The sequence below is a fragment of the Eucalyptus grandis genome, chromosome 2 (assembly GCF_016545825.1).
Source record: "Eucalyptus grandis isolate ANBG69807.140 chromosome 2, ASM1654582v1, whole genome shotgun sequence".
Classification (NCBI taxonomy): Eukaryota; Viridiplantae; Streptophyta; class Magnoliopsida; order Myrtales; family Myrtaceae; genus Eucalyptus; species Eucalyptus grandis.
In genome coordinates this window covers 2,101,252-2,117,182 of record NC_052613.1, presented here as the reverse complement: position 1 = coordinate 2,117,182, position 15,931 = coordinate 2,101,252, and the positions used below count along the sequence as shown (strand labels likewise).

The 15,931-nt window shown below is 40.4% G+C and overlaps 1 protein-coding gene across 7 annotated transcripts; it reads right to left on the bottom strand.

The window, feature by feature from the left end:
* Nucleotides 1–4,544: 4,544 nt before the first annotated feature.
* LOC104417768 (DEAD-box ATP-dependent RNA helicase 20) lies at nucleotides 4,545–8,477 on the bottom strand. 7 transcript variants are annotated; one of them, XM_010028992.3, is made up of 10 exons: nucleotides 8,255–8,476; nucleotides 7,546–8,090; nucleotides 7,260–7,439; nucleotides 6,999–7,175; nucleotides 6,752–6,906; nucleotides 6,507–6,599; nucleotides 6,334–6,419; nucleotides 6,029–6,255; nucleotides 5,121–5,354; nucleotides 4,545–5,046 (listed from the first exon to the last, which is right to left on the bottom strand). In XM_010028992.3, the coding sequence occupies exons 1-10, from the start codon at nucleotides 8,308–8,310 to the stop codon at nucleotides 4,925–4,927; spliced, it is 1,875 nt and encodes a 624-aa protein (XP_010027294.2). In that variant the 5' UTR covers nucleotides 8,311–8,476; the 3' UTR covers nucleotides 4,545–4,924. The 7 variants fall into 7 exon arrangements, 5 of the variants coding, with proteins under 5 accessions (XP_010027294.2, XP_018722110.2, XP_018722108.2 ...); XM_018866565.2 differs by lacking the exon at nucleotides 4,545–5,046 and adding an exon at nucleotides 5,515–5,591 and having other exon boundaries at nucleotides 5,199–5,354; nucleotides 8,255–8,477; XM_018866563.2 differs by lacking the exon at nucleotides 4,545–5,046 and adding an exon at nucleotides 5,454–5,591 and having other exon boundaries at nucleotides 5,212–5,354; nucleotides 8,255–8,477.
* Nucleotides 8,478–15,931: the final 7,454 nt, after the last annotated feature.

Below are 15,931 nucleotides of genomic sequence, written 5' to 3'. Positions count from 1 at the left end.
CCTTGTCCTAGCTATGCCAGGTCCTTTTTGTTTTTGGGTGTTTGGGGTTTTTGTGGGGGGCGGGGAGTGGATTAAGGTGCTAAAAGCATTTTAATTTACATAATATTTTCACCAAATTTCGTAAGAAAACTCGAATTGTTCGTGATGATCATTTTTAGATACTTATCCATTCAAGAAAATCACCTTCTTGTATCAAATTACTTTAAATGTCCAATTTGCGAAAAGATAGCTAATAAAATTCGCGTGGATTCTTCGTATTATGCAAAATCCCTACTTTCGATTAAATCCATTCACTTGACCTCATTGAGACGTGATTTATGCTAAAGATGTCAAGCGCATCTATTATGTCTCGACAACATATCTTTCGTTTTGACTTGCATGGTCAGACGTGCTTATCAAAGCTTGGATGCAGAGAGTGGTACGGCATTTTTAACCACCAAAAATAAATAAAAAAAAACAAAAAACAAAAAGTCTTCACCTACTTAAGAAAAGTCAGGATTTCATGATTCCTGGGATCACCAATGAAGAAAACTAAGGTAATCATATAAAGAAAAACGTTCAAAAGAAAAGAGAAAATGATATATAATATCTAAATTTTGATCCAAAATATAATATTATTTTTAAATTATTAATTTATTCAATGTGACATCTAAATTTTGATTTAATGTTTAATGCAATGTCTGAACATTTAAATATTTTCATCTAGTTTAGAGATTATATAGAATATTTACGAATAATTAAAAGATCACATTATATAAATTAAAAGTTTGAGGAAGTCATTGCATATTAATAAAAAAAAAATTAGAGAGTATATTAAATAAATTAAAATTTTAGAGGTGATATTACACATTAAATCATAATTTAGACATCATCTTTGTTATTTCTAAATAGAAATATATGAATAGGAGCATTATAGTCCACAACATTATAATTGCTTCCTGGTCACTTTTTTGTTCTTTTTCACTTCCCCATCAGTGTCAATGGCCATGAGGGAGGCCCTTTGTTGATGGTGGAACCAAATAGACACCCACTTCACTAATATTTTAATCAACTTTACATATCATAAAATGACAAAAGCTGAGTCATCATCTGTCCCACCTACCACCACCAAGATTATTTTGAATATTTTCACTCTGCTTATATAAAATTTTAAAGTTATTACTACACCTTCCACATGATCCGTACTGTTCTAATTGCTCAAGTACAAAACTTTTTGAATTCTAACGTGAACGTGACATGGGAGACTTGGACATATTTGTGCCGAAACCATGTCTCAATCCATCATTTTTTTTATAGGAAAAAATGTGAATCGATGAAGTTTGGTGCCTTATGAAGGACGAGAGAATCACCCGATCTAACCACGAATGATGTCTCATCGAATCCGGTGCACTTGGACAGAAGCGCAATACAACTGTTTCAAAGTTCGATTTGAGCTAATAAAGTAGGCGATACTTTTCAATTTTAATAAAAGAAAATTTTGCTCATCTTAAAAAAAGAAGAAAATGATGGAGTTACGTCAAGACATTATGTCTTTATCTCATAGGGGAGGGAGATAAAATAAACCCGAATTACCTTTAAAAAAAATGATGATGATGAAGTGGGAAACCCTAGTGATCTTATGGGATTGCTCATGTTTAGCCAATTGAAATTCTGGTTAATGGATCATCAAAACGTACCTGGGGGAGGTGATGGGGTTGACTCTTTTCGTGGAGCAATGGAGTACAGGATGTTCATTTTTATGTTGCTCCAATCCGATACGAACTTTATCTTAATGATGTAGATGACACGTTGATCGTAGCATTAATGATGGGTCCTTGAATGACACAATACAATGCCACTATACCAGCACATCAGGAGTTGTCCCCATCGCCTTTCAAAGAAATTTCCATGATTTCAGCTAATCCACTCAATTTGGAAGTTAGAATTCTTGTTGAATTCCTCATCCTCACATGAATCCACCCATCACGTCATCGCTTTCTATGTCATCACTTCTCATATTAAGTATAAATTAATGTTGAAGTTAGAATATATAGAAATTAGATACATATAAAAAAAAAATGTCCGCAACTTTCGATATGGATTTGAACTAAAAATGAGAAATGTCATTATTGATTGCAATGGAATCAATCTTAAAGAGACCGTCCATAAGATTACACACTAGACCTGAGCAGGTCCTTTAAAAGCTCATGGAGGAAACTGACGGGAGAATTACCTTGGGGTGACAGGTCTCGCACTGTCCTCCTATTTCCTCTCTATCGGGAAGACAAAGATAGACAGGGAATTAGGGAGTCTTACAGTAATGAAGGTAGACACCACGTTAGGACATCAGTCCTGGCTACTCTCAGGTAAACAGGTATAGTAGCTTCCCGTACCTCGAGTGAGCGAGGGTGGATAAAATGCCCACAGCTGGGTTAATACACCTTACGGCGCTGTACTCAACCACAGATTGATCTAATTTCCCCGATTGAACTAAAAATGAGAAATGTCATTATTGATTGCAATGGAATCAATCTTAAAGATAGTGTCTATAAGATTACACACACTCGTGAATATAGGAATCATCAATTAATAGTGATGTTAGATGTGACATTTTAATAAGATTTTAGTCCGGAAGGTAAGAAAAGAATAAATTTTTGTTGAAGAGTAATATCAAGACACTTCAACAAATATCGATCGTTCGAGATCAAAAGTACAACTTAGTTTTGGAAGCTCATACACGAAGGCGCTCACGTGTCAATGACCGATGCTTACTCAATAATTCCTGTCGGATTTCGAATCGAAATTTTGCTAGGAGGATTCACACCCCGAGGAGACTTGTAGAATGCTCCTTTGTTCTTTATCCATTGAAGAGGAAATAAAAATTTGGGGAAGGGAAGAGGCTATTCTTTTCTCTTCTTTTGGTCAAGGGAGGCAGGGAAAGAAAAACTTGAAAGATCAATTTCTTTTTTTTTTTCTTTTTTGTCTTACAAATATAGGAACCATCAATTAATAATGACATTCAATGTGACGCCTTAATAAGATATTAGACGGGAATGTAACAACAATAATTAAATTTCTGATCGAAAGTAATATCCAAACACATCAACAGATATCGATCGTCCCTAAAAGTGCAGAAATCAAAAGTATAAGTTAGTTTCAGAATCTCATACACCAAGGCGCTCTCCTATCAACCGATACTCAATAATTCTCGTCGGATTTCTAAATCGAAATTTTGCTAGGATGACTATATTTTCACAAAACCCCGGGAAGACTCGTATGGTGCTGCTTTGTTCTTCAATCCATTGAAAAGAGAGAGAAAAAATTGGGTGGGGGAAAAGCAATACTTTTCTCTTTCTTTTGGCCAAGGGAGAAAGGAAAAGAAAAAGTTGGAAGACCAATTTCCTTCTTTTCTGTGGTCTTGAAAACGAATGGCCTTAAATCTAATAGCGCCAAGGAGGAAGGAGCCGATTCCAAAAGAAGGTGCGGTCCGACGTCATTATTATTCAAGCCGAAAAGTGGGGGAAACCGTGGGGCGGTGGCGCCACCACCTTTCGTTGACCCTCTTTTGGCCTTTGCGTTACCAGGAAAAAAAAGGCAAAAAAGTAAAGTTGGGACCATCCCCCCCACGGTCGATTGAAACTGAAGCGAAGAAAGCCAAGGATCGATCGCCACTCCCATCTTCGCCATGCAGCTTTCGGACACGACACGGCCCACATCCGGTTCTGTCGCTGACGAGGTGATGGCGATCGCTGTGGCCCATGTCAATAAGTTGTAGCTTGTATCAGCTTTTCTCTTGTCTTTGACATCCCACCATCCTGAGGTGACTTCTACAAGATGTTTGTGTTTCCATTTGTGCAAGTCGCCAATCGTGCTAATTGAGACTGGTTTTTTTTTCTGCTGAAGGGTATTAGTTTTGTCGAGCTAAGTGCGTTGCCCCGGTCCGCAGTGGAAGGACCCGATGCGGCAAAAAGTACCCTTATGAACTTCTTCTTACTGGGCTGTTTTATTCATCTCATCGCGGGCGATTCTTGCAGCGTTTCGCCTCTTATATGTATGGCTATTACCGCCACGTTTCATTACGATCCTTTAGTTTGAGAACTCCTCATCTTAGTTAAAACCCAGAAATCATCACTTTGCTCCGTGGTTGGTTACAAGCTAAATTCAATTCCAAGTACAACGCACAAACTTTTTCTCCGGCTACAGAAACAATAAAGAGATTGAAACGATTCTCTTGACCTCCATTCCGCAACAGTCGTAACAGTGCATCGGCCAAGGGAGAGAAACAGAGATCAAGAAGCGTTAAGACAATTTTTTGTGTTTTATAATTATTCCTCTGTTGCTCTTACAGTTTTAAATGAAGGTTTCGAAAGATCCCGACAATTCACTACATCGAACAAAAGTAAATCCATCCACCCCGTTCTTTTACAAACGAACCATCGATCCAAACCCTTAGTTCCATCACATCTGAACCGTAAATGCAACCCAGCGCATATTTGAGATACATCTGGGACATCTATACGCCAGCCAAAAGACCATCTTGCATTTCCACTAGGGAAGAAGGGTCATGCAACTCAATTTCTCTAAGGTATTAAAATGACAACAAATCTGAGGTCGATTACAAGGTGGTCCTTGTTCCCAGCCAAAAGAGAGTTCTGGTCAGGGACCATTTAACAAACCACATCAAGGTCAATTTGGTGCACAAACACATGAAACAACTGTTGCTGCTACATTGCCATGATTTACAAAGTATGATACACAGAAACATGAAGAAATTCATCAACTATAATCTCCTAAAATAATAGAGTAGGATCCACACAGTTTGAGCAGCACACTAATTCTAACAAACATGGCCATTGGGTGGCTGGAGAGACAAGAAATCGCACATATTGGCTATCACAGAGCTAAGGAGTGTGGCCAACAAACACCAAGCAGGCCACCACCTAGATTACCACCTCCTTCCACCACCAAGAGGCCTTCCACCACCAAGAGGAACTGTATTAGATCCAGAGATACGGCCCCTGTTTCCAAACCCTCTATGTCCTCTTGAGCGAACACTGTTGCCTGAACCTATAACGTCAAAAAGGAATGACCAATCACAACCTAACAAAAACCAGAGAGAGAGAGAGAGAGAGAGCAGTTACCAGCTCCATAAAAGGATGCTGAACGAGCCAAGTCAGATAAAGCTGGAGGGACAACCTGCCCCGCATCTTGCAAGATTTTTAGAAGTTCCCCAGCAAACCTCGAATTAGAATCAGTGAAGAAGGTAAAGGCAGTGCCCTTTGCACCAGCTCGCCCAGTTCGACCAATTCTATGCACATAATCCTCAAGTGTCATCGGGAAATCATAGTTTATCACACATTTTATATCCTTGACATCTGCATTATTAAGTAAAAAAAGGTCAGAAAAGAATCTATCTTTTAGCTTCAAAAGGGGAAAATGGAAGAAAAAGGCAAGCACCCCTTATCCCTGCGCACCTAAAACTCACAGATCAAACTCATGATGACATATATGCATCACTTAAATGTGCCCACCAACCTGGCAGGGATAAGGAGCATCTCCACCATCACCAATCCATTTCCAACCCCAAAATAAGCATGAGCGAGTCAACCGGGCTGCCACAAAAACCAGCTTCCTAATTGTGAATGGGGCAACTATTATTCAAATTAATCAACTTGAAAAAGACAGGAGCCATGCAATTTTAGGCAACTCTAGCAGTTGACAAATTTGCACGACCAAAGTTTCTGCCTCTATACCCCCTATACATATAGTAAAGCACAAAGCACTATACCAGCATATTGGGAATATAAACCATGATGATCCCTATATCCTCAGAAAATCAGCTATAAGCATCACTCAATAACTTAGTGGACTTTCTATGTGTAATACACTAGTGAATGCCAGATGAGACCCATCCCACTTTACTTCAATGGCAAAAGGCATCAGGCTCTTGTAATCTAAGGAAACTGGAAAGCAGCCGGCCAACTCGCCTACCTTGGAATTTCCAAGCCTATATGAAGAGACCTATGAACCTAACACACAGTGATCCTACCAAGACCCCTTGCAGCAACATCAGTGGCAGTCATTATGAGACTTCTGCCACTCTTAAATTCAGCCAACACCCATTCCCTCTCAGACTGGCTTTTGTCTCCATGTATAGATAGAGCTGGCCATCCATCCATCCTCAGCTGTTTTGTCACTTGATCGCATCCCTTTTTTGTTTCTACAAATATCAGAATTCGACTCCCATCCATCACTGCTTTCAGTAGTTTAATCAGCCTGCAGCAGCAATAGATACTCAGATAATCGACCGAGAGCCAACTGTTATATAAGCAGAAATAGGCACCAAAGACAAACCTGCTGTACTTTTCACTCTCTTTTATTACTTCAACAATTTGACTTATAGATTGGTTTGCTTTCAGATCAGTGGATCCGATGATAACCTAAAGAAGACAATATCAAGAAGGTAATATATTAATGAACATTCACTTCCCTCAAAATGTTACCCCGCAATAAATAACACCTCAAACCTTATATGGATTGCTCAAAAACTGTCTTGCCAGAGCTTCAACCTCTCTCGGCCATGTTGCACTCCACAATAGTGTCTGCCTATCTGGTCGTATCTGCAAAGTTCCCAAAATTCCTCACTCAAAGCAATGACAAAAATTCATGGTAACAACTGAGCATGGGCATGTCATAACCTACATCTAGTGTCTCAGATCCAGGCAGAAGAAAAAAAAAATGGAGACATAAAGAAATCATATAGAAGACTTACTTGAGTTAAAATCTTCCTTATCTGAGGTTCAAATCCCATGTCTAGCATTCGATCCGCTTCATCCAACACGAGATAAGTCACTCGCCGTAAGTTTGTCTTATATGCTCCCAACATATCTAAGAGACGACCAGGCGTAGCAATGACGATCTCAACACCTAGAACACGCAGACAATTAAATCACCAGCTTCCCCCACATAAGATCTGGAGTGAATAGTAATATGAATACTAAGGAGGACAAGTCCTGTACCCTTATTAAGATCACTAATTTGTGGTCCCTTAGGGGCACCGCCATAAACGCATGTACTTCTGATACTGATCTTTGCTCTTGATCCAATCGAGCCAAATTTCAAAGCTTCCTGTTGAATCTGCACCGCCAACTCTCTAGTAGGTGCAAGCACCAGCACAATAGGACCGTCCCCTCTAACTGAAGTAGATGTACCAACAATATTCAGTGAGCGAAAACAATGCAACCAAGTAACCCACCAGGAGAAAGGTTACCGATCCCAACCTAAGGGTGGCTGTGAACTGACATGCACCAAAGCCGGTAGCAGATAAGCCAGAGTCTTGCCAGAACCTGTCTCGGCAATACCAATTAAATCTCTACCCTTTAAAGCCATTGGCCATCCCTGAGATTGGATGGGCGTTGGCTCGACAAACCCCAACTTCACAATCACATCAAGGCAGTATCCTATCACGAAAACAACAACGAATCGAGCAACATTAACCTCAACCATTAGCAGGAAAGAAAATAGAACCAAAAAGGAAAAATCACTAACAGACCAAGATAGCAATACCAGGAAAGCTAGCCTCTTGGAAAGTCCGAACAGGCTTGGGAACATCATTCCCCTCGACAGTAATATCCCTTCTCGCACGATACGTCCTGACCTCATGCTCAGACATTGCAGCCACCATAGGACTCTCCACGTACAAATTCTTCTCAAACGGCACCAGCTGGTCAAAATTGGGTTTCGGGAAATCGAACTTCTCATGGTCCCTCTGCGACGACCAGCCGCCCTGCCTTCCGCCTCTCCCACCACCGGAACGGCCATCGCCAAAACCCCTATTCCCACCGTGTCCTCCATAGCCCCCGCCGCCGCCTCCTCCTCGGCCACCCCTTCCACCTCCTCCTTGGCCCGGTCGACCTCTGTGGCCGCCCATATGCCCGTCAGCCATCCCTCCGCCGCGACCGATCTCGAACCCTCCGGTCGGAGACTGGAAGGGCGGGTACACGGAGGCCCCCATGCCTGGCGGCGGACCTTCATACGGCCCCTGTCCGCCGCCGCCGCCGCCGTAGCTCGGGGCTGCATAGACCGGCGGTGCCCTCGGAGGCACGAAATCGCTGCAATTAGAAATGGACAAAACCGCGTAATCCCCAATCATTCCCCAAAAAAAAAAAAAAACCAACAACTACAACAACAAAAAAGACGACTTTCTTCGCGCTGGTGGTTCCAGGTGATTATCCGACCACGAGGATTTCAATTCGGAGCAATATCGGAAGCGTACCTTCTGCGGTTGCGGAAGGAAGTCGGGTCCGAGTATCTCGGGTCGACCGGGTTCATCCTGGCGATCGCCGCCGCAACGTTGACGGCCGGCGGCGGTGGTGGGCGGCGCCGAATTGAGGCAAAGCTCGATCACCTTCTGCTGCCCCTCTCTCTCTCTCTCTCTCTCTCTCTCTCTCGCTGGCTCTGCTGATTCGATGCCTGCGTGCGAATTAGGGTTTCGCTCGGAAGGAGAAAGGGCCATCGTTTTTAAGGAACGTGGAGATAATTTCGGTCTTGAAATGTGACGTCAGCTAATGAGCCGATTTTTTTGGCCTTTGCCCCGGGGGGACTGCAACTTAGGTAGATATTTTATTTCTGACGTCATGTCTGATGAGTTCTTCTCTTGCACGTCCGGGAAATTCTTGTTTGCTAAAACCGAAGTCGGCCGGGACAAAAACGCTGGGATGTAATAACTCCGGGCCGGCTAAAACCTTTCGTCGGATCACTTTCACACCGCATCGAAAGAAAAATGATTTATTTAACTATCTCATATGATAATTTCCGATGAGTCACCCTCATTGGCATTTTTTTATAAAATGTTAATTCTTATTTAACTTTTCTTATGGAAAAAAGACTATCAACGTGGAGATGACCTGACCCTTCCGTTGGAGTATGATTTCTCTCTCAATCTTTCTCTCTTCAGACTCTCCCTCTCCCTCTCTCTCTTACCAAGGGTGATTCATCCAAATGCAATGGATCGTCAATAGCGGAACTCAAAACATAAAAATTCCTTGCCAAATTTAGTAAAGGATTTTTCAGAGGCAAATTATAATGACCTAGCTAAAAAAGGCACTCATTTTGGAATTCGAAATGACTTGATGAGGAATTGACGTATCCGGCAGAAGCGAAGAATCTGATCAAAAGCTTAAAATTTCTTAAAGGCAAAGTGCCAATTTGTATGAACGCCAAAAGCCGTGTCAATCAACGAAGAGGGAAAAGAAGAGGGCAAAGAGGAGGAACAGCTGCAGAGCTTAGCACTTGAGTGAAGCATTGGCAATATGAAAGAGTCCGTGATCTTTTTGTATTTGGGTTTCCATCTAAAATGACATCCGCACGTAATAGCAAATCAAATCAATCGTACACAGGGTGCGTTTGGGGAGGCCTTTGGAAAAAGCCTTTGAGAAAATGCAAACATCTTTGAGTTAAAGGGATTTTTCAAAATGCAAATGGTGTTTGGTAAATTGTACTTTGAAAGTCTATTTTGAAGTAGCTTTAGGAAAAATAATGTTTGGAAGGACTACACTTACAAAGGATTTGGTGATTAATAAAAAAAAAAAAAAGTTCGCCGGCGAGGGGCAGGAGGCCGCCGGCGAGAGACAGGCAGCCGCCGGCGAGACCCAGAAACGACCGACGAGGGTCACCTAGGGTTGGGCGACCTCCGGCGAGGGTCGCCTTGGGTTGGACGACCCTCGGCAGCCCTTCGCCGGAGGTTGCGCGACCTCGCAACGATTGACGCGACCCAGATCTGGTCGCCAGAGGTCGTGCGACCTCGCGGTGACCGTCTGGTCGTGTCCATCGGTCGTGCGACCTCGCCGCGACCGATCTGGTTGCCGGAGGTCACGCGACCTCACAACAACCGATCCGGGTCACGCCCGAGGTCGCACGACCTCTGCGTCACGCTTGAGGTCGCGCGACCTCCAGCGACCCAAATCTAGGTCGCGCCCGAGGTCGCGCGACTCGCGAGCGGTCGCCGAGACTCGCGAGCGGTCGCCGCGACTCGCCGGGGTCGCGCGACTGCCCGGTGATGGTTGCCACGACCTCGCCGACCTCAGCCGAGTCCATTGCCGGCCTCTCGAGCTCGTCCATGCCGCTGGAGAAGAAGATGAACAGTACACAGGTGAACAGTGATGAGGCATTCCGAGAATGCTGAAAGCCCAAGGCAGCCTAGGGGCTGCCTTGGGCTTTCAGCCTTGCAAATGCTAGCATCTCCCCAATGCACCTTGCAAATGCCAGCATCTCCCCAATGCACCTTGCAAAGTGGTAACACCTCTATTTTGGCCCAAAGGCCTTTAGCCCCCCAAAGCCCCTTCCAAAGCAGTTTCCAAACGCACCCACAATCTTCAAAGGCCCTGATTGGTTCAATATTCCAAATGGACTTTGAGACTCAAAAGTTTCTCGGATAAATGCAAATAGCGTTTGGTTTGTTTATTGCTCAATTTAGGGAAAATGCAATTGCATTTCCAAAGATCTCTAAGAATTGTTTGTTTTACGGAAAACATAACTTTTCTACAAAATGTTTTCCTAGAAACCATTTTTCAAGAGAATGGTTAGTTTTTCTTTATTTGGTGAGACATGACTGAAAGTATTTTATAGTGTTTGGATCACATTTGAAAAATGATTAAATAACATTTGAACTAACAATTGACACTAGTGTACTTCTTACTGTCAAATTAATTTATTGAGTCCATGTTACTTAATAAGCGGATTTTTATCTATCAATCTAGTAAATTTAGAATTTGAACCTACATAATGAAAAGGAAACCTCAATTCATACACGCATCCTTCGAAAATGGACATGATTTCCAATTACAAGAGCAACTCAAAACAATCTCATCGATTGCTTCAATACATTTGGCACTCTTCGGATGGATGCGCCTTCCGTGCGGCTCTCCACAAGTTGTCTAGAATTGCTGATGGACACCATGGAGGATGCTTCTTGTTTCACCAAGCAACTCAAGCTGATGAGTTCTACCCTTGTTAAAGCTGCCAAGTAGATTCATGTTATTCAAGCTACTATAGCAAGTATAGTTTTAAAAAGCAATCACATAGAAAGCAAGAGGTCTTTATTACATTTTTTCCTCACAATATCCCATGTAGTGTATGAGCTAAACATTTCATAGTTGAGTTTAGTACTAATGTCTCTATCTTCCCATGACACATTAGGATAAATTGTGTCACAAAAAGCTACTTGGATAGCTACTACAACAAGTAATCAAAGAACAATGTGCCACAAAAGGTTGCTTGGATAACTACTACAAATAACCAAAGAACAAGTCTAATATTTAGATAGTATCAAGAATAAACATTCAAAGTTTGATGCTTTGCTACTTGGATAGCTACTACAAGTAACCAAAGAACAAGTCTAATGTTCATATAGTATCAAGAATAAACATTCAAAGTCTGATGCTTGTCAATATATACTTTCTCTTCCATTTAAGAAATCTTTGAGCCATAACTTCTTTAGCTTAGCACTCTTGACAATGAATGCTTTTACAACTCTCTCCTTGTCCAGTAGATAATCAAAGGCATATGTAAAGGTAGCTTCATCAAAACCTTCAACCCCCATCAATTCTTTATAGAGCTTAGCAATATCCAATTGATTTTGACTCAACTTTTCCTTGCATTAGCAACCTCTCCAATTTGCTCCTAGAGCATTACAAACCTATCATCGTTGTTAGTGGCACAACTTCACTTTCTATTAAATCTGGAAGGATCTTCTATTCCTTTCATAGTATTGCCATTACTATCATCTAATTCAATTGAGAAGTCCACATCCCTAAAAGGAGGCAAGTCGATGTTTATTTTGCAAAGCATCTTGTGGTCATGTCTTTTCCAACCACCAAAGCGAGTTTATCATACATCTTGATTTTCTTGCTCAAATAATTCTCATGGGTAGGATGTGCCTACGAAAAATCACAAAAGCACAAGTATATAAATAGGGAGATTCGCCAGTTATGATTATGGTAATTCTTACAATCTGTGTCTTGGTTTTTTTAAATGTAAAGAGCATATGATGCATAAGCAAACAAAATTATTACAACCTCAAATTCTCGCATATCTCAACATGTTGCATGCATAATAAACCTTTTGAATTAATGAATTTCTAATTACCTGAATATAACAAATTGTATCATACTAAGGAACATAAACTTAACCCGTAATTTTTGGATATCACATGCTAAGGGTATTAAATTATAATGAAATGTAAAAAGCATATTACTGTTATTTCTTCATCATCCGTGATCATCTTCAAGTTATGGTCCCACTGAAATCCACTCTTAACTCGCAATTTTTGGATGGTAGTCCAATCGTTTTTAATAGTTCTAAGATCATTGTTCACATGATTAGGCTCACATTCAGTCCCAAATTTCTCCTTTATAGCTTAAGCAACTCAAACAAAGAAAGGTAGTTTAAAGTTGGCTGAAGGTTTGTTCTCTTTGGAAGCCTCATCAACTAATATCTCTAAAAACATACACTCCATAGGTTTTGACCATATGAAATGCTTAGTCTTCCCTTCTCTTCTCTTGCCCATTGTTACATTATTGGACACATCCCACACAAAAATTGTGACAATAAAATAATAACACAAAAATATACGTCATATGACTACTGAGACAAGGAAACATCACAATGATATAGAGTTGATTTACAAGAACTCCAATCACAAAATATTCACTTCACATCAAAAAAATCAGACAACTTCTAAAGTACTAAACATTCATTCTATACCTACTATAGTCATCCCACATTAAACGTGCGATACTATCTCTTTTTGATGTCTCTCTATTATCCTCCCTCTCATCTCTGTGTTTGTTGATGTCTTTTTCTTGACTTTGAGATTCAACCTCTACATTTAGTTCTTGCATAAAGGGATTATAAGGGTCAACACCCATAATGAAGTTATGTAAAATACAACATGCTAAGACCACGTCAACTTAAGTATCAAAAGATCAAAAGGGTGCGACATCTAATACATGAAAACGCTTTTTTAGGACCCCGAATGCTCTTTCCACTATAGTACGTAAAGATGAATGACAATGATTGAACAACTTTTTCTCATTCTCAAGTGAGCAGTCACTAAACTCCCTCCTCTGAAATATAAATCCACGATATGGAGAAATTATTCTCGGTTGGATGCCGTATATGGCATCAGCAAGATAGTATTTACTTACTAATTTTATGTAAAGTTTCAACAACATGTTTTAGGATAATGAGTTATAAATTTTATATAAAATATAGAATAGTCTATGCCTTTAAGAATTTTCATTCCTCAAGACCTTGAAAGTGCATTTGTAAGAATACGAGAGTCATATGCCGTGCCTTCCCAAGCGGTCAACACATAAATGAATTTTAAATCAAAAGTAATAGTTGTAAGAACATTTTGCATTGTTTTCGCTTTTTGACCACAAAATTTTCCTTGAATTTCTGAGGGAATCGATGCGTGGACATTAGTACCTTCAAGAGCTCTAATAAAATCCTAATGTACTTGGTAAGTAAGTAAATGTAACAACATATTGTAAAAATGAAGTTCGTGACATTTATCATATTGCATACCTTAAAGTACAGATAAAATCTTCTATTCTTGGATATTGTCGAGGGATAGTCTTATAACATGCTTGTATAGCATGCTTGTATAATTTTAGATTTGCTTGTAAGACAATTCTAAAGTATCAATTAATGGTCTCAATAGACCTCTTGAACCTTGACCCTATCACTCTTAACCTCACATTATACCCTAAAATATGGCAAAAGACTAGCAATTGCTCTTTGATTGACATATTTACCATTTCATGCAACAAATTATTTGACCCAAGAACTCTACATAATTAAACCAAAAAAAAAAACTTGTGATCTCATATGTGTTTGATTGACAAAATTAGTATCTCCTTAATGTAAAATGCGATTAATAAATAACTCCCTCTCAAAATCTCTTTTCCCCCATGAAACTCTGGTTATCTAACTATTAAAAATTTCATCCTCCATTACTAACATACCAACCGCCATTATTAACACAATTGTACCAATTATTGCTCTATTACCATCATTATTTCTACAAGCAATAATAAGAATTTTCACTTAAGCCAGTCAAGACAGATGTTTTATCTCAAAGGTAAACCCAATAGCAAATATTCAGAAAAACAAAAACAAAAACAAAAAGAAGAAGAATAAATTGCTAAAAAGATCAGGAAGACTAATGCTTAAGTAGCACTGACACTCGACACAAACCCGCGACACAACACAACACGATACGCCGACACATCATTTCTCAAAAATAGATAATTTCAACATATTATGACATGTTATATATTAAATAAATATTTTTTTAATTAATTTGATTCAAATTCATATATAAATAAATAATAAAAAGAACTTACAATAAATTTACGAGAATGTTATTAATAAATCTATTTATAGAAAATTTGAAAGACATATTCATAGTTAATGCATACCCATATTTAAGAACATGTTTTTAATTTTAACAAAAATTATGAATGAAATTAATGACTAACAAAATAATAGAATCAACTTTATTTAAATAAATCTATGATCTTCTATAATAATTAAAATTTATCATTATTTAACATTCAATATTTTTACTTTTTGAAATCACTTTTTAACTCATGTATTTATTTCCCTCAAAAACCCCCTCTTCATTCTCTCCCCCGTTCCCCACACCACGCCAAAATCCCCCGATTTCTTCCCTCTCTCCCCCCTCCCTTTTCCCCCACGCCACCACCTACTCCCGCCCCCTATCAATCACCTCCATCCTTGCTACCCCGCCCCATCGATTTCTCCCCTTACTCTCTCTCTCTCTCTCTCTCTCTCCCTTCCCTTTCCCCCACGCCACCACCTACTCCCCGCCCCCATTAATCACCTCCATCTCTTTTCTTCCCCGCTCTCTCTCTCCCCCTCCCCTTCCCCCATGCCACCACCTACTGCCCGCCCCCTTAGTTTCTTCCCCTACTCTCTCTCTCTCTCCCCCCTCCCCTTCCCCCACACCACCACCAGCTCCCCAGCTCCTCGTTTCTTCCCCACCCCCAAGAGCACCTGCCATTTACCTGGTTTCTCTCTCCCCCCACCCCATCCACCTCGCTCTCCACCCTCGGTTCCTTTCCGTCGTCCCCCACCACCCTCTTTCTCTTCTCGCTAAGCCCTAATGACGGCATCTTTTTCCTCCTCATCGCACGATCCTCTTAACTCTCTCAATCACCTCATTGCAGTTGCTCGTCCCCTTGGCTTTGGCCCTTCCTCCTTCGTAGCTGCAGCATTGCCGTCGGCCCTCTATCGCAGCATCACCTCAGTTTATGCTCTTCCTCTAGCCCTCCCTCGCCGTCGCGGCCTCGCCTACGCTCCCTTGACCTCATCTCCACCCTCCATCGTCTTCTTCAACAATCTCTCTCTCAAACATGCATGTCGAAACGTGTTGAGAAAAATTGACCGCATGTTCGAGTATGCTGGACACAACATAGAAGCTCTAGCAACATGTTCGTGCTTCATAGGCTAGTGCAGCAACATCACAAAAGCATGTTGATGGATTTTAGACAACAAGTATGAATGATTTTGATGAGGTATTGCAATAAATTATAATAAATGATTTTCTTTACCTCTTGACATTTTAATAAACAAAAGAAAATTAAACAACTTCACAAAAGAGATTTAGCCTTAAGGAAGGTAAAAACATAATTGCAATTTCACCTAAAACATAATCAACTCTTGAAGGAACATGTAAACCAATCACTTTGCCTAATAGGGTATGATATGTTATACATAAAAGTATATAGCTCAAGATAAAAACCCTAACTAGTGATAAAATTGACTCGTCAAACTAGGAAACGCCAACTAAGTTGACTCATCTCAATAGATTACCTTTGATATGTGTTTTCATAAAAGAACATTACTGACGATTTCAAGTAAATCA

Bases quoted from the DNA above. Each gene is read 5' to 3' on its own strand.
- LOC104417768 (XM_010028992.3), bottom strand. From the start codon at position 8,310: ATGAACCCGGTCGACCCGAGATACTCGGACCCGACTTCCTTCCGCAAC. The intron at 6,907-6,998 runs GTACAGGACTTG...TGCGTGTTCTAG, and splicing joins AATTAGTGATCTTAATAAGG to GTGTTGAGATCGTCATTGCT. The intron at 6,600-6,751 runs GTAAGTCTTCTA...GGAACTTTGCAG, and splicing joins TAAGGAAGATTTTAACTCAA to ATACGACCAGATAGGCAGAC.